We start from the raw sequence: 24,427 nt of genomic DNA, 5'->3' as shown, positions 1-24,427 counted from the left end.
TGTGGTAAATGCTAAATTTGATCTTTTAAATGCTGCATTTTTTAAATGGAATTGTCTAAAACAGCACTGCAAAGTTCCCATTCAGTGGATAGTTATTTCCACTCTTCAAGCATAGTTTGTTTTAAAAAATATTTTAAAATACTTTTCAATTGACTTACAGATTATCCTTGGATTTCTTAGATAAATGCAAATCCAAAACACAAAGTCTCTGCAGTTTTAGCTAGATGCTCCCTAAATAATGACGCTGAATATCAAAATCAAGTAAGGGTTAAAAGCATTATGAAGGTCGCTGTCTTGTTTAACTGTATCATTCCTCTTCTCTTACAGAATCTGACAGAGGACGTTGGTCAAGACGATCACCAGACAGGTATTTAATAGGGATGTAGTAGAAATAGACCAGAACAATGTAATCGTGCTTTGTGAAATAAGTCTCTCTAACATTGAAACTGAAATTTTAGGAAGCTAAGGGAGTTCTAGAAAGCAACTGCCATTTTTATTTTAATTTTTCTTCAGAATACCTGTACATGCTTTCAATTTCTCCACTTGTGAAGAGCTCAAGTAGGTTTCAGCAGGGTGACATTTTGATATTTCTGTGCAAGTTCTTTAGAAGACTTTATGAAAAATTTATCTCACTCCTTGGACTCAACCCATTAGACTAGCAGAATATCCGTGTTCTTCCAGTGTTTTGACTCTTGAAAGAGCATCAGTGAGAACAGAGCAGAAGCAAGACCTCTTGTGGTAATTGTGTTGCCTGTGACCGAGTTTAAATGCTGTGCTCCAAACAGCCCAACCTTTTTTTTGAGTAATTTTGATGGAGGGAACATTTTCCTGGTTCTTGTGCAGATTTTTCAATAGATGTTTAAGGGCTATTAGTTCCAAATTTGTTTTCTGTTCTATAAAACGTCATCATTTTTGAGTCTTTCATTTCAGGTGCCTGGTGCTAGCTTGCTGCCAATTCTCCTTCACCAGCATTTGAGCTTTGTGGCTTGATAACTTGCAGCATTTGTTGCCTTCTTTTGTGCTTGTTCCTTATGAGCTGGCATCTGCCCTGATTTCTTTTTCTTCGTTCCTTTCTGTGTTCAGGCATGATACCTAACGAGGAAGGGAAATAACTTGTTGGCTTCAAGCCCTGATCATTCAGCAGAACAGTTCTTTAAAAGTGGCCATATCTGTCCTACCATCTGTCTCAAAGTTGCTTTCTGTCCTGGGGTGCTGGCTATGCGTGCTGATGTTACCCTGAGTACTTAAGAGAGTGGGGAGAGCTGTCGGCTTCTCCTGGAGAATTCTGGGACAACCTTTTAAATTTAGCACACTCTTACCCTAGAGCAATAAGAAGAGTTATATAGGACTGAAGTTGTTTGGGATCTTACAGAGCTCACTTACGGCTTGTACACCCTCCTCCATACTGCAGCAGATGTCTTTATTTCATAGTTGTGTTGTCTGCCCGTAAAAGGCTTCTATCAAATATTTTCTGTCAGTGTCTGCAGTGGTTTCATATTTGAAATTAGTTCCTCACATAAAACCTCATCAGAAGAGGCTGAGGCAGCTAGTTCCAGACAGACTTTTACTGTCTGTTTGGTAGAACTGATGTCCTCTTCCATCTCTTGATGGAGACTTGCAGTTTCCCAGTGGTGATCTTGGTGCTTGAACTAAACAGATCCATCCCGATTTTGTGTATAAAAAATACATTCTATAATCTTTGTTTACTTTTGATCACAAAAAGCTGTTGTGAAGCGTGAGGTATTGGTCTCGAGGCAGTCACCTTCTGTCACTAATCGGTAAGAGTAGGTGTGCTTAATGTATTTGCAGTTTGTCCTGTCTCTTGCTTGCCACTTCTACTGCGAAAGGTTAATATAAGAAATCAGCCTCAGAGCTCTCTTCATCTCTCTTGGAAGGTGTTTGAGCATGTTGTTGATTTTAATGAAATGTTTTATTCTGACATTTGTAGTTATCCTATTACCTGCATTGTGTTTGTTTTAATTAAGCTGTTTCAAAAGCTTGAGCATGTTCATTGAATGACTTTGGGCAAAAAAAAACACTAGAAAATATTTTTTTACAGTAGCTATGAAAGAACCTTTAAAACCAGGAAGTAAGTATGAAATGAGAGTTGAAAATAGAGGTTGCTCTACAGATGAGAACATCTTTAGATTTCATTTCAGTGTTTTTTATGCTTCTGCCCTGTTTTATCTCATTTTAGAAAAAGATGAAGCCCCAGCGTATGCATAACTTCTAGCCTTGAGTTCAGTTGAGATATGCATTTGGTTTCCCTCGTATGAGGACAAACAGACATGCAGGGGGATGTTATGGCCATTGTGAATGTAGCGCAGTGACATCTTGTGTCCATTTCATATGGGACTTGACAATTCTGAAACATCTTAGACAAGAGTCTTATGTAAATCTTAAAAAGAAAAAAGTTACCTTCACAATTTCTTTGATTTTGATGTACTTAAATTTTAATAATTTCTGTTCTCCAATAAGAACTGTCAAGACCTATTCATTTTGTTACAGACTTTATAGTAGTGAATAGATGATTTGTATTTATTTGAGTTTTTCCATCCAGAACTCATTTGGCAGTCACGTTAGGTCTGCAAAATATTCTTTGGGTGTTATCAAACCAATCTAGAGGTGATTTTTGTTTTTTGAGATTTGTTTTTCATGCTTTGAGTCTTTTGGAGCAAGCCTTATCCCTAGAGATCACTATGCTTTTTCAGATGTGTGTCCTGGTTAACATTATTACAGTGGGGGCCCAGTTTTGGGAATGACTTAATACACATCTAAATTGGGTTCAGGCTTCTAAAAGCTATTAAGAAAAACAGAGTATTTCAATTTTAGGTTAACATTTATAATGAACTTTAAATGCTTATTACATTTATTTTAAAGCAGTTGTTTCTGAACTAACAGTAAATATACCGGACATCTAAATTACTTTGGACAGTTATCTCTCTTCGAAGTATTAGTGTTTCTTTTCCTGGAAACAGAACTTAGGTATCTAAGAGCTAGAAGATGGAATTTTCAAAATTCCTTCAGTGATTTGGGAACTAACAAGGACCTTACTTCAAAATATGTGTCACCTGCTCTAATTACACTCCAATGTGTTAGCAGTCGGTGTGTTTGTATATATCTGAAAAATAAAACTGTAAATGTGTCGTGGGACTTTATCAGCTGTTAGTAAGGTTAAGAATCACAGGCATTCATTAACCATTTTTTTTCCTACTTCGTGTATATATATTGACTTGGAAAACTCTTAAATTTGAAATATTAGTCATTTTTGGCATGGCTACAAAATTAGCAGCTTATCAATAGCTTACATTAATAATAGTTTGATTATTAAATTGTAACTTGCTTACCTATCTAGACTACAATGTCCTGAAAGTAAAAATACATATCCTGTTGTCACCTGGCTGGTTTAACATAAGAAGGTAATGCCTTCAACAAAATCAAGGCTTCATCGTTTTTCTTGGAACCTGGGACAGAGTGGCAGGGAGATTATTTTGCCACTACTTTTTTTTTTTTTTTTTTTTAATTGGTTTAAATAAGAAAATTCTCTTGAGTCCAAAACAATTCTGTAGTCTGGAATTCAAGTTAGAGGGGAGCTTTTTTCCCGTATACCTGCTTTTACAAGAAGATTGCAAATTGTTTGATGCTTTGAGTATCTTAGTTTTTTCTCATCTTGTGTCTGAAAAAACAATGACTGTTAACTGTTTGTGGCAGTCTTTTGCATCATTAAGTGAGCAGCTGTATCTTTCCAATTGCTTCAGCATTCACAGTTTGTAATTATTTTTCTTTTTGAAACATCCATCTACTTAAACATCAGAAGAGCAGGAGCATTCACAGGCATTATTTAGAAAGAAGGTGAAAGTTATGTCAGCAAATCATTATATACATTCAAACCAAGAAAGACTCTATGGGGACACAGCTTGTAGAATTTGTTTTTATTGACCACTGTTTTTTCTTTTTTGCTTATTTTGGTTTTGTTGCTGCTCTAAGAGTGTCCCTCCCTGTGGTGCTTATCTTGCACATTGTTTTAAATTTCTTGGGGTGGATTTTAGCTCTTGAGTTGATATTTCCTGTTGTCTCCTGCAAATTTGGAAGTACCGAATAGAACGTTTGGCAAACAACATTTATACTCGGCAGGCTTTTGGCTGATGGTGGCTTATTCAGCAGCCATTTGGAGGCCCTACCTTGCAAATGCTAGCTTCAAGTGTCAAAAAAACAGTGAGAACTAGGAGGGTTCTGCCAATCTTGAGTTGAGACCCAGGAGTAAGAAACTTTGAAGATAATCACATCAGAGAAGCTGCGCTTGGTAAGTAAAGTTCCTGTAAACTTTGCATGAAGTCAGAGGGAGCTGCATGTGCATTTGCAGGTGATATGGCCTGGAGAAGTGAAATAAGTTGTGAAAAGCTAGACTTAGAATTTACGTTTAGGATTAGATAGGTCTGTGTGGAAAAGGTTAATAAGTTATGCTGTAAAATAAGAAATTGCAGGAATTGAAACAAACCCAAACTCAGATAGTTTTTAGCATTAGATGGGGGTAAAAGAAATATCCCACTTTGTTCACCTTCTAGAAATTATTACAAGGAAATTATAAATGCACTTCAAATTCAATATGCCGACTCTGGTAACAAAAGTGTATATTGCTCAAGTAATGTTCTTGTAGTGGTGTTCTTAAGTTAATAGATCATTCAACAGCTAAAACACTGTGAAGATTTGGTCCAAAACTCAATAAGTTGTTAAATCTGACCGCACTTCTTTCAGAGTATGTTTGTCTACCTAGTGTCTGTGTATGTGTCCGTACGTATTTAATAGCCACTTACCAATTTCTGAGCTCTCTCTTTTCTTCCCTTTTCTGTCAGTTTGAAAACTGCAACTAGATACATTCAAACCAAGAAAGGCTCGAAGTTTTTTGTATGAGTTATTGGAGAAATTGGGGTATGATGAATTCTATTATCACTTTAAGCCTTTATATCAAGTTTGGCAATCTTCCTAAAACTGTCCTATTATTTAATGAGAAAAGGACTTCAAACAGGAATTCTTGGATTATTTTTTTTGGTTTGTCTGGCGTTGCAGAGCTGACAAAATGATTGTCCCATTCTGTAACATTATTTATTTTCATCCTTTGCTGTGCATCTCTTTTCACAGAAGCCTTTCATATTTCTTTTCCCAATCAAATAACAAGCATTAGTGGGAGTAACTGGGAAAACCCTAGAGGCTTTGGTTTGGTGCTTTTTGTGGCCATCATAATTGTTTTTTAAATAGAAAGGTATTTAAAAAATCAAATTGTTGTCAAAGGTGTGAGATCGTTACAGGTTGTCTTCCAAGTACTCAAGAACATACATATTTTTTCCAAATTATGTGTTCATTAGAACGTATTTTCATTTATAAAGTTTAGTTTGTGTATGGGTTTTGTTCATAGATCTGAATCTGTTGGCTGTCTTTGGCCATCTGTTAAGTTCTGCTGTTGTTTTAAGTGTTTTTAGTTTGTGTAGGTTTTCAAATAAATACTTACTGGAAGATGTAAAATTTGATTCAAAAAGCCATAAAGCATCATCCTTAGAGTAACTCATGGGAATACAGTTTTATGGTACCATTAATTAGCAGGCATCGTGAGATGGAACAGGTAATGTTTAGCAGATTAGGTTCCTTAATTTCTTTAATCTGGTTAGTCAAATGTTTGGGGCTTCCTATGAATACTTGATCATCTCTGGTTTACCTGTTTCAGCTATCCCTGATATTTTTGAGAAGATGAATATTACTATTGTTAATATCCAGCCATTATTCTGTTTTCACATGGTAGGAGTTTATAGGTATAATGCTGGGAAGCTTTCTTCTGAAAAGATAGTGTAGTTATGGTCATACTTTCCTGGGAGGGTGCTATTACAGGGAAGCTTTAGTAAAAAAAAAAAAGGGGGGAGGGGGGGAAGAAAATAATAATAAAAATAATTAAAGAAAAAAAAAGTATGTATAGGAAGAATTTTTGAACTGGAAAGAGTGGAAAGAGTATTTTTTGAACTGGAGAGATTATCTGTTCTTAATAAGAGATTGTAAAGGTAAGATCAAAGAAGGCATACTAAGTGCAAAACCTTTATTAGTTGAAACCAAGTTAGTTAATGTTAATAATTGGTTTGAACATCTTGCTTAACACTAGAAAAATCCTTGCTTTCATATGCATAATAGTTTCAGTGCATGTTTAAAATAAAGTACATGTAGAGTACTTTAAGGCCTGTGAGGCTGTAAGGTTCCTTACATGTGTTTCTCCTATAACAGGAGAGAGACTTTCAAAGATACGAAGAATAGGTAAGCATAAGATTGCTGTTAGTATTTGTTGGGAATTGGGCCTCTGGTTTCAGTCTGCTCCCTTGTTGTCAAAAACCAGTAAAAGTGTTTTTGCTTGCTTCTGTGCTGTGTTTTAAAGTAACAGATTTCGTGAACATCTTAATAAAGCATAGCTAAACTTTGGATGCTGTTGAAGCTAAGAGAAGGCAGCCTAGGCATGCTGTATTTCTTCATATTTCTTGCAAGTTTCTTTGGCATAGCTTTGTGTCTGGATTTTTATACCTCACCTCTCCCTTCCTTTCCTTTTAAAATTCTCTGCATAACACTTATAGCTTTGGTAGCTCGCTGAGCTTCTCTTACACATACCTTTCTCAGGTGTCCATATAGTCTTCACTGTATAAAAGTAGGACAAAATTCTGTATGAGTATGTTAGCCTGTTGCTTTCACGAGGCAGCAGAGACAATTAAACAACTTGCTGTGGTCAAAAGTCAAAAGGGCTGATCCTGTGCTCTTCATTGTGCTAATGCACAGAAAGGATTATATGTTTTTTTGTTTGTTTGTTTTGTTTTTGTTTTTGCTTGGGTTAATTTTTTACAGGCTTGGTGAGCAGGATTACCACACTGAAGCTGCCAAAAGGAAGAAATAGGAATAAGCAGCTGAGAGAAGGGGAGTGAAGGACTGCCACTTGACTGTCACCAGTGTTTTAAAATGGCAGTTTCCTATTTTTGGAACTGCTCACTGTTTGAGAACTATCCAATCCAAACAAATCCAAATGATACAGCAACTTATTTTTTCACTTGTGGTGGTCAAGTGTCTCTCTTCAAAACTAACAAACAAAGCAACAAAAAACAAATCACCCAACAAAAACCAGCCTCCCTCACCAAAACCAAATCAATTAAACAAATGAAGAAATGAACAAACCTTCCTTTCCCCTTGCTATCTGTATAACAAAGAAAACTTGGGGCTTAAAATTAAAAGGTTATGTTTTCTAGAGGTACACTGCTCTAGTTTTTGGGTCATGTCTGTATTTAAGAAAATAATGAACAACTCTGAAGTTCTGATTTGAATTAATTTCAAAAAATTGGACTGAAGACTGAAATACTTGTTTAGGATAGTCTTAGTTCTTGCCTTTTGTTAGACTGAAGTAGCATTAGCATAAATGTATATTTTGGCATAGTGCTGACTAACTGAAATCTGATCATAGAACACCATGTAAAACAGATTTTGCTCTGGAAAGGGGACCATTTATTTTGTATTTTAAATCCACTAATTTCCTCCCTTCCCTTTCCTTTGTAATATGCCTATTAGTGGACACAGTTTATCTGGTCTGCAACAGTTTCATTTCTTGTACTGGTGTTTTTAATTCCCTCTGTAGGAAGTCTCCGGTCTTGCAGTTCATCAGACTGCTTTAGTAAAGTGATGCCTCCAAGGAAAAAGAGGAGACCTGCAGCAGGAGATGATTTATCTGCTAAGAAAAGTAGACATGATGGGTATGTCATCTTACCATGGGCTAAGACTGGTGGAATATCTAAAGATGAATAGCTGATATGATCATATTTTCAAATACTAATGGGAATGGTATTCAAATTTGATTGGTTTCTTGATGTGGAACCATGGCCTGTGATTAAACTATGGGATATTAGTAAGTACATCTAAGTTCAGTTTGCTCCTTACCTTTTTCTAGTCATACAAAAAGCTTATAGGGAACTTCTGCTCTTGTTTGCCAGCTGTCAAAATAGATGTACTTGCTTGTTCAAAGACTTCCAAGGGATACAGTAATACCTTCCTCTATATGTGCATAAGATCTAGATGGGGCATTCTCAATCTACAGCCTGTCAGAAAAGTGAGTGTAATGGTAGCCCCTTTGCAGCCACAGTCTTAACCTGAAGTTCTGCTAGTCTGTCGCTCTCATGTTGGTGTTCTGCTGAAGATTGCCAGGCAAGGTGATAGCTGATAGCCGGGTGGTGATTGAGGTGGTGCTGCTCAGCTTCCCTCTGAGCAATGCAAGTGGGTTCTAACTGTGCACACGATCAGTGTGCTCCTAGGCAGAGGTGCTGCAGTTCTGGAAACGGTGTATTTTCTGTGTGTGTTCAGTCAGCCTCAATCATGCAGCACCCATTAAGTGTGTGAGGTGCAGCTGTTGCTTACGTGCACTAAATTGAGAACTTGTGGGAGTACAGGATGGTGCGCTCCTTCATGACAGGTGCCATCATATGTTGGCAGGAGGGCTCTAGCATGTACGGGTGTCCTGATGTTGAAAAGGGATGTATGCAACCAGAAAGTTTGGTTGCCAGTAGAATTTGAGCTCTATTACATTCACTATTGCAGGTGTCTCAGAAAATGCAAGTTTCTATAACAAGTAGGCAGAAAGATGCATTTCTCTCCTGTGAGCCAGAAACGAGGCTGTGTACTTTCCTTTTCATTCACTAGCATGAGTAATCATAATGCTGGTAGCCAAATTAAGCCTCTGGTTATGCCTCTATAACTCCATTGTGTTTAATAGGGTTGCACAACTGTAGCTGCTCTGGTATTTATTAAGTGATCTGTTGGAGCAGAAGAAAGATTTCAACTTTCCCTTTCATTGCTTTGCATATGTAAAACTAGCGAGAGCAAAGAAAGCAGTACATGTTCTTAATGTTTTATCTGCTTTTGATAAATGTTAAAAGTGAAAATAAAGTTTCTAGAATCTATGTAGAGAGGTTTACAAAAATTAAATCTACATCCCTTTGCTAAGACCCTGATAATAAAACAAGACAAGCCAAAGCCCCCAGAAAGTAAGGTTGTCTGTAGTAAAGATACTGAAATGTAAGAAACGATGAGAAGCTGATATCTTACTCTGTCAGTACTACATAGAACCTTTAAGAGCTTTTTGAAAGCATAATTGGAAGTATTTTTTGTAACTAATGGATCTGGTCTTCGTTCTACTGCCATTGTAAGTTTTCTTAAGGGGAAAACCTCAGTCTGCTTTTAGAAGTGGAGGTGAAACCGGATTTATTAACCATGGGCCACAGGGGAATATTTCGTCATGATGTGTTTCCAATTTTTGTGTTTCCTTCTTAACTTTTAAGGTTTTAGGGCTTTCTCAGCTTCCCTGTGTTTAAGCTTCCTTTCTTTTGTTTTGGTCTTCAAGAAAATAGTTTGAATTTCATCATGACTGGCGATATGAATTCGTTTGCTGAATATTCAGCTTAGTCTTAGAACTATATTTTCTTTCAAGGAAGGATTTCTTCAAATTTGGCTTATGTCCCAGTAGCCTATGAACAGGTTAGACAAAGAGCAAGTTATCCCTTACTTCCATGCCTTTTAGACAGAGCTCATGCCTGTTCTGTTCAATCCGTCAACGTTGGACATCAGTTTGTTAAGCAGGAATCTATTTGAAATCAGGAAGAGCAGTATGCTCTTGGAGACCTATTTGCAAAGCTGTTTCCTCTGACATTATATACAGAGAATGCTGAATGTAATAAAAACAGTACAATGCCAGTATATGGAATAAAGAGCTTCTGGGCTCATTTCTTTATCATTGCTGCCATTTTAGAGGCAGACTTGCCAGAAGCTGCGTACAGGTAACTCATGTCTCTCTTCAAGGGACGTTAGCCTGTGTAGAATCTATATTGTCAAGCAAAAAAAGGTAGTTGGAATCTGTTCTTGAATGTCTGCTTTCAATGGAAAACAGTGTGCTCTGAAGGACAGACAGCACTTCTAACAGAGGGGTGACTCCAAAGGTTTGTGGAATGATCCAAGTTTTGTATGTTTCTGAGTTGTAGTGGCCAGCTCAGAGTGGGAATGTTAACAGATAAATACAGTAATTGTTCATCAGTTTGCTTTCAGTATGAAAATGTTGGGTAGCGCTCTGCGGGTTATCAAAGGAGTGCCATCATTAATGGTGTCATCACAGCAGGGGACTGAATGTTGATGTTTTCTCCTGGTTTGTCTGTACAAAGAAAAAATCTTACATGGATAGTTTTGTTGGATGATATTTCAAGTTTTCACTATTTATGTTCCTGTAATCACTTTAATTATGGAAATACTGACAGTAATATTTTTGAGATACTCATTCTTTCTAGAAAGCTTTCAGCACAGAGCTCTGCTGAAATAAAAGATTTCTAAAGGCTCTTTAAACTCGCAAACCCTAAATACATATGGTAACGGAGAGCTAATAGCCTTCACTCTCAATTCCAGGCTGTTACAGCCTCATCTTGAAGTGATTAGTGGAATAATGATGCTGACTAGTGAAGAAAGAATTTATAGGAACAAATCTAGATGTTAGTGAAGTTATTTGGGAGTGCTGATCAGATGTTAGTGAAGTTATTTGGGAGTGCTGATCTTGTGCATAGACTACCTATGAAAAAATAAAGATCCTGTTGTTCTTTAGCATCCTACCTGTACACAATAAGAGCTTGGATTTTATTCATATTTTCACCTTGAACCATGAATGTAGTATTTGAGTGGGAGGGAATTTTTTTGCCAGATGATATATAGTGAAAATAATTCGGTGTGTTCACCTCTGGATCACAATAAGATTCATCTTGTCATAGAGAGTGGTATTAGAAGTAGACAGTTTAGCACACGCTTAGAGAAAATAATGACTTGAAGACTTGGTTTATATTTCCCTCTTGGTTTGACAGTCCTGACCTTATTGTTCTTACAACTCTCACTGTCTGGGGTATTCTGAAATTGGACTTACAGATCTATATTCTGTATGTTACTCTTCCATCATTGTGTTAAAGGTCATAGAAAAGGTAAAAACAAATTTCATCTGAAGATAGTTGCTAGGTAAGAGTATATTTCTGTGTATCTGTTATGCCAAAGATTAGATTTTGGGAAAAATGAGCCTTGTAACATAATGTCTTCTTTCCAATAGTCTCATCTAAAAAGAAAATAATTCTACTCATTACTCCAGAGTCATGCTGAGGGGAAAAATCTGACAGTCATGGATATTTGGACTGTAGAGTGATTAAACACAGGGACGTATATCTGCTTCCTTGAAAGCTATGTCTTTAAGCAATTAGATCTACAGGCCTAATATGTCCTGGATGTATGTGTGTGAATCACATAAAGACATAGTAATATGTGCTGTAATATTATTTTTCCTCTTTTCAAAATAAGCTAATGACCGGATTCCATAATCAAGAGAATGTTTTGTATGACCTAAGCTTCATGCTTTCACTGATCTCATTTTGAGTATTTCAGAGCCATGCAGCCCAGAATTGCTGCTGTGGTAGGTGGAGCTTTAACAAAGTCCAGTACAGTTGAAGCTTGCTCAGAGCAGGAGTGGATTTGACTGTAATAAATTGAAGAGAATTACCACTTGTTCTTTTGGCTGGAAGTATCCACGTACTCTTGAGATGGGGTCTAGTCATCCTATAATAGCTAGGAGGAAAACTCATGCTTTTGCTTTCCCACCAAATCAGGTACATAAGGAGGAAAATTATGTGGAAAAGACATGAATGATCATCTATTGAAAGAAATGTGAAAGACTTGGGTTTTGTATTATTTTGTTTCAGTCAAAACATAGCACTTTGAATTATGAACTGAATGCCTCGTCTTTATTGCAGGGACATTGCAATTACATAGCTGATAAGAGTAGTTCAAAAATAAGTTAAGAAGTGAGTGTTAGGAGTCTGCTATGAGGTGGTTGTCTGATTTTAAAATGTTTGGATTCCTTGCCCAGTGTGCAGTAAGTCAATTCACACACTAGGTCAAGATACCGTTTATATCAGAACTGCACAAGTCTGAGTACCAGGTGGTTTCCTGCAAAGCTGGCACCCCTAAGGGTTATCTGTGCCACTATTTATACAATCCCTTATCTCTACATTTACGTTTGTAAACATGTAAATGTTTACAGTTCCCCTAGCCTCCAATGGCTACTAATTAGCTGACATGACAGAATCATTCTGCCTATCCTCAGAGAGGGAGGGTCTCTTGTTGGTCTGGGGTCTCCCATCCCAGGGTGTGATTTTTACTATTATAATGAGGCTAGTTCATGGATACTTCACATTAGAATACTCCTAATCTTTGTTTTTCAGCCACCTATTCAGGTTAGGTTGATTGGTGACATGTTAAGTCAGGATGTTTCCCTCAAAAATGTCAGTATAATGGTCTTCCTGATGAGCAGTTCCTCAGTTAATCATCCTTTAGATGTCTCCAAGTCCTGGGCCATCTTGGCCTTTCCTCAAAGTACAGATTTTCTCTCTTTGACAAACAGAGTAAAGTATATAGGGGTATCAGTGTATACTTGGGCGGTTAGTTCTTTTACTTCTGGTTTGTGACTGAAATTCTACAGGTTTCTCTTACAGACCATCAGTGCATAAGCAAATTGCCAAACTGTAGTGTCATCAATGTAATCATCATGCCTCTCTTTGAAGGTACTGTTGCTGGGCATCTTGAGACAGCCGTGAGCCATTGAGGACTTGCTGTTTAAACCCTCAGATCTGTTCAGTATATGTTTGGTGCTCACAAAGTATTCAGACAGCTACCCACTGCACTTTGGCAGTTTGTATTCATCTATGTACCAAGAGACACTATTTTCAGCGTGAAGACAAAGGCACATCATCTTAGAGTATGTACAGAGACATTCCGAAGGCGAGATATATTCTAAGATACAAAATGGCTGCCAGACTTCTCTGTCAGTTTGTGGTTTTCGCCTCTGCGCATTCGTTTCTCCAGACAGTCAGATCTGGACTGATGGTAGTTCAGAGGACACAGTCTCTGGAACCACCTCTACCCAGGGCTGCCAGGTTGGGCTGGCTGTGACAATTGAACTGGGCTTTCTTCGGCTGTGATCTCAGATACTTGTCTAGTGACTTGTTTGTAACTCCCTCTCATCTCACTTCCCGAAGCAATTCAGGGATTAGGAGTCTCTTGCTAGTAAAAATAGCTGGTTTGTCTAGACTGGGAGGGGAAACTCATTTGGTATTTAGAGTAAGTGGGGTGATAATGGGCTTCATCTATACATGAGAGCTAACTAATACCAGGTTTGCTTCGGTGTTACCTGCTTCTGTCATTTTCCTTTTCAAGTGATCCTTGTCTCACAGAATATGTGCTCTGCTGGTAGTTCCTTTAGGTGGAGAGAACATCATCTATGATTCATCCAGACGTTTTTGTTGCGTGGTTTTGTTTGTAGCCTGTTGTTGTTATAAACCCGATACAGTGTCATATCCACTTGTAATCGATGTCTTGTGATTAGCTTGCAGCAGAGGTTAGGATGGCCCAAGATGATATCCTTTCTGTTTTCTGAGTTTTGTGAAGTAGTTTCTTACCATCATAGCTTGGAGGATCTATAATCAATTCTGGTTTCTGAGAAACAAGATTCCAGCAGCCAGATAGTACGTTTCTTGAACAGTAAGTTAGAGGAAAGAGCATTTCGTTTTGAGTTACTTCGCTGCGTGTTGGGCACACATGGACACTACTGAAGACTATTATTGTTTCTTCCAGTTCCTAACTGTCTTTAGCCTTTAGTACAGCAAATGAACTGCAATCACTTATCAGTCCTATGAAACCTTGCTACGCTTAGATGCAGTGAAGGTATAAAAAGGGGTGCTTTTTTGTTCTAATTTTCCATTCCTCTTACGCATACTGTTTCTCTTACGCCAACTATTATTGTTGGTGTCTCAGTTCAGGCTACAGTATTAACTCTGCCACTTGAAGATTCAGGAATCCTTTTTCTGAAATACTTGGATGATCCAGAGCTCTGTCAATAAATGCTTCTCAAGGCTTCCTTTCCAGATCTGCTGTTCACCTACTGACAGCTAGTGTGTTGATGAGTTCAGTGAACAAGCAGGGGAAGCACATTGTTATCAACCATTCATAAGAAAAATACATTTATTCTTGTGGTGAATGTCTGTCTTAGGGAACCACGCTAGCTTTCCATGTTCTAGGCTGTTAGACTAGGTACTTAGACTCCTTGAATAAAAAAGTAGAATAGCTCTTGCTACAATCAGTTTTCAATTTTCAAGTTTGTATTCGAGTTGGTATTATGAGTCTTGGGTATGTAAATATGTGTTTCTGAAACATGGATGGATGGCATTTGGCTGCAGGGTTTCAGTTTGTTGCAAGGTCAGCATGCTTCAGTACAGTGGTAATTTTCCTTTCAGTCTTGAAATTTCTTCAGATTTTCATTTGTATGTGTCTTCCAATTAGCAGTTTATCATTTTGCTGTGACCAGTATTACTTTTCTAATAGTTAATTGCTTTTAAAGATCTATGACACTACACATGAAGTAGATTGTGTACTCTTGTCACCATGATGTGTCATTAACTAGATAGGGTTCCTTGTAGCTGATAGCTACAGGCACCTAGGTAGAAGATGCTGGGATCGGTGTACTCCAAGCTCCTAAGTATAAACATATTTTACATGCCTTTCGAGAAGGGCAAAGTAGTGATGAAATCAACTCCAAATTAATTTTCTCAAGATATTTCAAATTGGCTAATTGGTTCAAGGAGAATTTTGTTGTCCTCCCCTAGCAGGGTTTGACACCATAAGAGGAAGGGGCAGCATGCATGGAGCATTTACAGAGCTGTTCTTGGCTACCTCCTCTAGTCCAAGCCATTTGTTACTTGGCTCTTTTCAGCTCCTGAGCCCGAGCTACTGCAGAGTGATGGAAATGGTTCAGAGAGTGTATATGTAGCAGTGAGCAGCTCCTTGGACTGCTGAGTCTCTTACTTTTAACAGGCTGGCACAAGTGGTATTGTCTCTGTTTCAGAACAGTCTAAACAGGATGGAGTAACTCATCAACTTCTGTTGCACATTCTGTGTTTGAGATGTTTCAGATACTAAAATTCAGGAGGCTCGTACTTCACTGGCATTTCTTGAATGCAGGCAAAATTCCTTAGGCTTCTCATCTGAGGAGGGTATTACCCCAGCAGTCATCTTTGTGTGGAAGGCAGTGCTGCTGATCTAGCTTTTCACTTAATTGTTTACCCCATGATGAAGTTGTCAGTGAGGACCTGTAACCTGTGGGTTGTTTTCTGTTGTTGGTTTTCTTTTTTTTTTCCTTTTTTTCTTGTGTTACCACCTTACTGGCCTTTTAATAATGTTAGAGTGTGGGTTGTCTGTTTTGGTCCTTATGCTTCTTACAGAATTTTTGAGGAGGCAAAAGGAGTATGTTAAGTTCTCAGTTAATAAATAATCACAAATGCTTGAAGTGTGTGTATACCTACATGTGGGACCTATATTGACTGTGACATTGAATCACTGTGGGTTTAGACCCACAGCCGAGTTGCAGCCTATCAGTTGATTATGGTGATTGCTAGTATGCACAAGTCTTACTTGGACTTGCACTAAGCACTTTGGGGTTGAATTTGAACCAGACTATCTGTTGTTAGGAAAGTTCATGCACATGGATAACTTACGGGGCAGTTGAATTATGACAGGCTGAGCAAATACAGAAGGTTCAATAATTCTTACTCTGCTAAGCAGTTCCCAAAATGACTGATTATGAGGTCAGAATGTTGAGTAAACTAGTTAATGAAAGAAAATGTGTTGCTGCTTACAGTGGCTGTTGACTAAAAGGTTGCTTTAAAAAAACTGATGAATTCTTTTTTCTTTTTTAAAGTATGTATAGAAAATATGATTCAACTAGAATAAAAGCAGAAGAAGAAGTCTTTTCAAGTAAGAGATGCTTAGAATGGTTCTATGAATATGCAGGTAAGAGTGAAATGCAAATTTCTTGCTGATAACAATTTAATCTACATTGGAATATGAAAATTGCATTAACGGATCTTTTCCAAGACTAAATACAAAGACTTTTTTTTTTGGTGAAAGATTTAAAGAAGCTTTTCTTATGTTTTGCATAAAGTTGAAGAGTTCAAGGGGCAATTTTGTCTTTGACTCTATTCTATAAAGAAAATGGAGGAGGTGTGTACCTTGAAATATTTTAGAATGTGAATACTTTACTATTCCAGTTTATAGTAAAGCTGTACTTCTGTCCAGCTGTTACCTCTCTGGCTTTAGAGATTATATGAGCTACCTTGTAAGCACTGGGTAGTGCAGAAATACGCTGTAGGGGAAGGTATGTCTGTGATTCAAAAATAACTAAATAAAAGGTAGGGAAGGTAATAAAATTAGTTATGTTGCCGCCAAATGCGGTTCTAGTTTCCAGCATAGAAGCAAATAAATTCAAGTACTCCATAACAGTCTTGTCTTTGAGCATTTTTCCATTACAGAGTATATGGAAGGTTGACTGAATCATTGCCCTTGTGTATGAGAACTTTCTTCACATATTGCCTTGGGGTTATTAATTCTTATCTGTGGTCATGAGATGATCCTTTAACAGTAAAATCATGGGGCGTTGTTTGTCTTCATTTTCTCTACACATGCTTTTCTGAAGGGGAGGACTTGAAGTATGGGGAAAAATAATCTCATGACTCTAAAGAAGACCAAAGGAAATGAAATAGGTGGTTGACAAAGGAAATGAGGTCATCTTGCAGTTTTCTGCCGTTGTTTTGGATAACATTGCTCACAGTTTGTTCTGTTTTGTCTGCTTCTTACATGTAATGAAGATTGACTTAATTTGATGTAATAAAATCATTTTTCTCTTCTAATAAAATGGTATACACTAAATTAATTAGTTTGAGATCTCGCTTGTCTGTTGCAGTCTGTGAGAGGAGATTCAAATTCAAGCCAAATTTGACCTGTTAGATTCTGCGCCTTTCTGACCAGCTTGATTTATTTTTTTTACTCTAGCAACAGGGATAACTCATTTTTGTCAAGACTTTGGTGGAGAGAAGGGATGAAAGGAAGGCTGTGTATGAAAGAACTTTTGGTTTTCCATTGGCTGCATACACCAAGATAAAACAGAGAAAAGTGGAGAGTATGATCTTGTTTACTGTATTGAATAACACTGTAAAAAATGAAACTTCAAATAATAATCTCTTCTGTTCTCTTGCTTTAAAGTCTTCTCCTTTATGTATGCAGACAGTTGACACTGCATTTGTTTTTTTCTTTTTCCCTAGTGTGTCTTTACATTACAGAATGAGTGTTTTTTCTAAAGGTTCTTGTGTAAACTCAGAAGTGTCAGTGGGAGGACATCATAGGAAGATGGGAAAAGATATTATTAAACCTTGTTATTTCTAGAATAGTGGGTCACCTAATAATAAAACATAGACTGATATTTCCTCTATAAAACCTCTTTCTTGCATATTTGATCTTTACATTGGATGAAAGTAAGGATTTCTGCCTCTAATGTTTTTTTCAAAATGACCCCTTTTTAATGAGAATAATGTAATTTAACAAATATAGTTCAAATACTCATCATGCTTCAAAAAATACAACAACTGCACAATGCAATTAAGGCCTGTATATTTTTGTCAACAGCACAGGGGAGAAGCTGTGAATATTTTGACTTAATAGCATCTGTTCTAATGGTAGTACATTTTAATAACATTTGGTTTTGAACCTTTTTTCGTTTAAAGTCAGCAAAGAAATAGCTGCATGTAATTCATATCTTCCTTCCCCATGCAGTTACTAAAATTCACATAATGTGCAGCTATGTTATTATTGCCATATGAATAAACAGGAGCATGATTTTTTTTATTTCAGGGTCTTTTTTTGTAAATGACATTTTATAAAGATAGAGTATAAATGAGACAATAAGGAATAAGGTTCTGGGAATGTCCATCTCATGTATCATATATACATACTTAAACATATTCTTATATGGTATGATTTTATGATAACAGTAAAGATTCAAGCTGAGAGATGAGTTCCAATAATCATTGTTTGCTCATTTAACCACGCTAATATTACTTGGATGTTCTGCTAGTCTTAAGTGCATTCTTAAAGATCTTACTTGTTTACTCTTTCACGATTGTCTCAGTAACTGGATAGAATAAAGGATGCTTGCAAGAGTGAAAAGTTGTTCTCTATTTTTTTCTGTATTTGTTTGCAAAGGTGTGGTAAAGATACAAGTGTATCCAAGTCTGATAGTAAGTGAGGAAATACTGCATGTCAAAACAAAGCAAACTAAAGTGTATGGAAGTTGACATTGTACTGTGTGATTACATTTCCCTTGTGCTCTAAAGATCAGTCCATTTTAATTTTCAGAGATATATAAAATGTATTTTGTTTGCAGGCACTGATGACATTGTAGGGCCTGAAGGTATGGAGAAATTTTGTGAAGACATCGGAGTAGAACCAGAAAATGTAAGTTAAAGCATCTTTTGAATGCAGCTTGGTGTGCTAGGATATAGATGAACCTGTCTTAGTGATGTTAATTTTCCATCAAAAATTACAAATGGAAATTTTGGAGGAAAAAAAAAAAAGAATTTAAACCAGAGAGGTTGAAATACACTTTTGGAACCAACTTGCCTTTATTCTAAACCCAAAGCTCTTAACTTGAGTAAAAACCTATTTTGGCTTTGCTGTAACCCCTTCTCTTTCCCACTTCCCTCCCATCACAAAAAAAGAAATTAAAAAATAAGTTAAAGAAAAGGTGATGGTGTCTTTTCTAAGACAACACTGGAGATGGAATGTAACAGCTACAAACTAATGTTTTGTAGGGAAGAAGGATTTCAGACATTGTGAGCAATGTTAGCACTCCCATTATGCTATATCAAAACCCAAATAAGGAGAGTATGTATACATTTTCCAGCTTCTGTATACAATAAATGTTTTTTTTTTTTTTTTTTTTTTTTAGTTTTTCATGTGTATATCTATATTCCTCTTTTTTTCAATGTAAAATGTAGCTTGTCTCAAATTAGTGCTTAGATTTTGTAAAAGTTTTGGTAACCTTTTTTGTAGCTTGTATACCATCTCCTATCCTTTAAGGCTGCAATGAACAATATGTTATTACAGTGGCATTTTATGAATGCTGCCTTGAAGAAGTAAGGTGGCTACTGGTAACCTGATTGATATTGCCTATCTTTGTGCTGCTGTCGTTTTGTTTGAATTGTCTAAATTTGTGGTATTTTTATTACTTAACTTCTAAAGCAGTTGTTCATTAGCAAAGTCCTGAGAATATTGTTTATATGAATAAATATTTGTAGCCTACTAAACAGTAATTGCTTGAAAAATGGGGGGATGTTTCTGTTAATATTCTTTGGTCTTTTTTTCCCCTTCTTAAAACAGGTAGTTATGCTTGTATTAGCGTGGAAGTTGGATGCACAAAACATGGGCTACTTTACATTACAAGAATGGTTAAAAGGAATGACATCGCTACAGTAAGTGCTTTGAAAAAAAATCTACTTTTTAAAATAGTAAATGTAAATAAAATAGTAAATATTTTAAGAAAAAAATACGCCTTGATGTTTTTAATCATAAAATTTAGAGCAGATCAGAAGGAATCAGAAGCAGATCAGGAGGAGTATGTATTTCCTACTGCTTATGGTTACTCAGAGACAGCTTGAAACCTGACAGCTGTGTGTTAAATAGGTTTAAAATGTCTACAGTCTCAAGAAAACAAATGTCACGAGGTACATTGTTTCTGTCCCAAGCTGCATCTGTCTTTGTCACTGGATTTATGTATTTGACTTTCTAACCTTTACTGTTGTTGCATATGAATTAGATACTGGTATGTTGTTAGATTATGTGCAGTTTAAAATGCTGAATAGTGGAAACCTTTTTTGTGAATGGATTTTCATTTTCTTTTCTACAGCTGAGACCTTTATGGCATACTTAACATAAAAGTAATTGAATAACCATGTTTCATAGAGTCTGGGGGAAAGACTTACCTTACAAAGCAGAATCACTAAAACTGTGTATAAGTTCTATAGTTGTGCAGAAGGAATAAAAGTATTGTTTCCCTTCTGTGGTTTGCGGTAGATTGCTTTGTGTAGACAAGATCTTGGTTTAATCTATTGGAGAGTACATTTTCTGCAAACCCAAACAACTTCTTATCAGAGTAAAAACAAAGACTTTGCTATTATATCTAAATCCATTTCATGCTGTGGGTTAAATCAAGGCATCTTATGCATATAAACTCATACCTTTGTGTTTGTAGAGTTATGGGGACACATTTTACAGAATCTCTTTTAAAAACACCAGGTATTTGTATAAGAATGTACACTGTAAATTCACTCTTTGCTTTTCTTGTAGATGTGATACTACAGAAAAATTGAGAAATTCTCTGGATTACTTGAGATCTTTATTAAATGAGCCTACCAATTTTAAACTTATTTATAGATATGCATTTGACTTTGCACGGGTGAGTACTGCAGAAGAGCAGCATCTGAACTAAAGCTTTGATTTCATAGGTAATGTTTAAGAGACCATATACCTCTAAGTATGTTTCTCATAAGGTACTCAGGATTGCTTTTAACAATTGGAAATGTCCATGTTCAAAAAAAAAAATGCAAATTGACAGAATTGGAAAGGAAAAGTATATAGGATGCTTGATGTTCGATGTTATAGTGTTTAGACATTTTGTTAACTTTCTGCTTCAAATGAGGAAAAATAATTTAGGCCTTATTCTGTTGAACTTAATTCCACTAGCTTTATAATTACCCTATTTTTTTTCTTACTGTTTAATTTTTGTGAGCATTGATGTGTTTAAAATGAGGAGGCGTTTCAAGCATTTCTGCAAGCAGTAAAAATAATAAAAGGTTATAATACAAATATTGGTTTAGAAAATTGTTTGAAGGTCATTAATAACATTCTTAGCATTTATTGACCAATATCCTGTTATCAGCCTTCCTGCTATAAAATACGTGTTGATACAATTGTACCTAGAATTGGAAACCTTGATAGGCATGAGAAAATTCCTACTTAAAGGGAGCAATAAAAGAACTTAAGTTTCCTGAATTAAATATTTTGACATGAAATATGGACATCCTTGATCACATGATGGAAAGTTTGCAAGATCTAGCATAAAAATAATCTTAGCTTGCTTGGCAAAACTAAGATAAATTTTCAATGCAGGAGATCAAAAGGCACTAAGAAAATTTACAGCAAAAGAAGGTAATGCAAGAAAAAATAGTAAAAAAAACAAACAAACAAACAACAAAAAAAAAAAAAAAAACAACAAAAAAAACCTGCTAGCAATTCTGATAGTTAAGACTCTCTTAAGTAACTCACACTGGTACATCATTGCTTCCTGCATGTCAACATGAAGAGATTCTTGGCAGTTCGCTTTTAACCAAGCTGGATTTGAGAATGTATGGAGTTAGTATGTGAGAAACAAAAGACATACCAACATCTTAATATCTCCTTTTCTGTGTGCTGTGTACTTAACCCTGGTAGGCAGCTAAACACCACACAGCTGCTTACTCACTTCCTCCTCACCCTCTAAATGGGACAGGGGAAGGGGAAAAGGAAGAGTAAAAGAAAACAACAACAACAAAAAAACGGGGGCTGAGATAAATGTTTATTAAGCAAGGGAGAAAAAGAAGAGAAAGAAAAAACAAGTGATGCGAAGGCAATTGCTTACCACCTCCCGTGGGTAAACCAATGTCTAGCCAGTTCTGGAGCAAAAGACAGCTAACTTCCCTGAACTTGTTCCTCTCTCTCTTTATTCCTGAGCACGCTGCTATATGGCATGGAATATCTTTGCTTGGTTTGGGCCATCTGCCTGGTTGCATCCCCTCCCAACAGCTTGCACTACTGCAGTCTGTTCACTGGGAGGGCAGAGAGAGAAGCAGAGAAGGCTTGATGTTGTGCAAACACAATTTAGCAATAGCTAAAACATTGCTGTGTTATCAGCTTTGTTTTGGTCACAAATGTGAAACAGCACCAGAGAAGCTGCTGTGAAGAAAACTAATTCCATCCTAGCTAGAACCCATATGCTGTGTGAAGGTTTATTCTGCTGATTTTGCTGAAAGTAAAATGCAAAGGCTAGAAAAGCCTAGCAGTGACAAAGAAGTTCAAGATATTGATGAAGTATTTTGAACTGATTAAAAAAAGTCTTACTAAAGCAAATCTGTATCAGCTGGTGGTCCATCAAAAACAAATGAGGAAACTTTAAAGGAGGACAGTGGGTAGAGAATTTTCAAGAGGTTCCAAATTGATTTGACAAACACAGGTCTTGAGAAGGAGTTTTAAACAGACAGATACTGTGATACTGTTTGAAAGAAAAACAAAACAAAGAGCCACAATTGTAGAGCTGCAAGTTGAAGTTGTATCAACAGTGGAATTGTTGAGACTATTTAAGACTAATAGAATTAATGTTATTAATTATTTTTTTTAATGGTATGGAGCCAAGGGAAGTCTATATAGGTAGTGGCTTCCTGTGAAAACAGAAATGAATGCTAACACAGATTATATTTATCTAGATGCAGCAGATGAATTTGATCCTGATTTTTATCAGGATAATGGAATGGTTGAAAGAAAAAGCTGATGGGGACAACTTTTGATTGGTTTTGATGGTTTTGATTGAGATTTGTATAGTTTCCATCAGAGAGGTAGTAATTTCAGGGAGGTGCTAAGTGGCAAAAAACAGTTTTCAAAACTTCCCAGGTTTTAAGAGAGTTTTTGAGAGTGTCTGTTATGGTTTGGTATTTTAGAGTTGATCAGTTAAAAATAAGTAGTTTTAAGTCAACATTAATTGGACTTGAATTAATTTGAAACACCATGTGTAAGTAGGTATTAAGCACAAACACATTCCTCACTTTGTTTACCATTGTCACTGCTAAGTTTGAGAACATACAGAGGCGGCAGGTGTTTCACAGCTTAGTGTTTTATCCAAAATACTGGGGGGGGGGGAAGATCTTGAAAAGACTAGCAGTACTGTAAAACAAATAATGAAATTTATCAGAGGTTATCAATAATTTCTCTCTACTGTATCCAAGAAAGATTACAAGTATCTGGGACGTATGTTAATAATGAAATATCATGGGCAAAATAAAGGCAATGGGGCCTGACTTCATTGGTACTAGAGTGTGTGGGAGGACTTGAAGTATATAAGTAGTTCTGAAAATAAGATGCATGCTCACAGCAGTGTGATTTCTATTTAAAGATGTTGGTGACAGAGGTAAGGGGTAAACTGACTTTGGAAAGAGGATTAGTTTTTAGAACTACTTGACACTGGAAATAAGTGAAAGGTTTGTGTCATGCTAATACAAAGATGCCTCTGCAGGTTTGTCTTTCAGCATTAATACTAATCAAAAAGCTTTGTTCATCCTAGAATTTACTTGACTCTTCAAGGTCAGATTGAGTGAAGTGCCTCTTATACTTAATGATGAGAACGTAAAATAGTTTGTGGTGTTTTTGCAGGGCTCCCCACTTCCCTTCCAGAATGAATCTGTGTTAAATTCTGCCTGTACAATTTTAGAAGTGAGGTGTATTTTGAATGGTTTCAAGAAGATAGAATAATCTTGCAGCTAAGGCATTAAGTTGTCAGCGAACTGGGATCTTGCTTTACCACATCCTTCCTGTGTGATAAAGACATTCACTTATGTTTTGAGATATTTTTAAAAACACAAAAAACTGTTGTTTTGTTACATGTAAACACGCTACTGCATGTCCAAAGTGAAGCATAGGTCTGAATTCTCTTAGTCTTGTGTAGCTGTCTTGCGTTGTTTTGTTAGGTGCTCCTTATATCCCTGCTTTTTCTGAAGTTAGACATTCCTGTTTGCAGTCATGAGTGCAAAAGATATCAAGGTCAACAGTAGCCCATCCAATTTTTTTTGGTGACTTCATTTCTGAATTTGAAGCTTAATGCTGTAATCAAGATATAAAAGGGTGGTTTGTTATGTTCAATCTGTCATGAAAGTGTGTTTAATTTCAAGGCAACAAATGTAGATAGTTAAACTACTTAAAGTAATGAAATAGACTCTTAGGTTTATGTACACGTTGCTTTTGAGATGTGTAGAAGTCATGTTATCGCATACATTAACTTTCCCACTGATCAGATGTAATAAATCTGCTAGGTACAGATTATTCTTATTCTTCTTTAGAAGACTAATCAAGCAAACCAAAACCCCACAAAAGCAGCAGCAATCAACAACAACAACAAAATCTCCTGTCTCCGCAAGCCAGAACATACTGCTGTGATGTTGACATAAAACTGTGTTAGTTCTGAGATGAGTCTGCCTGTGTGAAGTGTTAGGATATTGTGTTCCCTCTGCTTGTAATCAGTAGAAGAGCAGAAGAAAGAACCTCTTCTGGGCACTCTCACGTAGTGTTAACTGATAGCTGCTCAGCTATCTTCTTTTGGTTCATGTAGTTTTAAGAATACCTCAGGAAATACGTAGTGGTACTATTTTAAGACATTTTAGGCTATCCA

General features: G+C 36.5%; 1 protein-coding gene across 6 annotated transcripts in view; it reads left to right on the top strand.

Moving 5' to 3' along the window:
* DCUN1D4 (defective in cullin neddylation 1 domain containing 4) overlaps nucleotides 1–24,427 on the top strand; it is a 38,932-nt gene that overhangs the window by 9,193 nt on the left and 5,312 nt on the right. For 3 of the 6 annotated variants that reach the window (XM_035324292.1, XM_035324291.1, XM_035324295.1), the window contains exons 3-9: nucleotides 328–367; nucleotides 6,265–6,294; nucleotides 7,649–7,763; nucleotides 15,827–15,918; nucleotides 18,344–18,414; nucleotides 19,339–19,430; nucleotides 20,305–20,413. In XM_035324292.1, the coding sequence (XP_035180183.1) occupies nucleotides 328–367; nucleotides 6,265–6,294; nucleotides 7,649–7,763; nucleotides 15,827–15,918; nucleotides 18,344–18,414; nucleotides 19,339–19,430; nucleotides 20,305–20,413 (549 nt within the window). The remainder of the gene's footprint in view (nucleotides 1–327; nucleotides 368–6,264; nucleotides 6,295–7,648; nucleotides 7,764–15,826; nucleotides 15,919–18,343; nucleotides 18,415–19,338; nucleotides 19,431–20,304; nucleotides 20,414–24,427) is intronic. The other 3 variants (XM_035324294.1, XM_035324293.1, XM_035324296.1) reach the window with 1 other exon arrangement.

The sequence above is a fragment of the Oxyura jamaicensis genome, chromosome 4, assembly GCF_011077185.1.
Source record: "Oxyura jamaicensis isolate SHBP4307 breed ruddy duck chromosome 4, BPBGC_Ojam_1.0, whole genome shotgun sequence".
In the NCBI taxonomy this organism is placed as follows: Eukaryota; Metazoa; Chordata; class Aves; order Anseriformes; family Anatidae; genus Oxyura; species Oxyura jamaicensis.
Note: the sequence above shows the minus strand (reverse complement) of the source record. Positions and strands in the feature narration are given on the sequence as shown.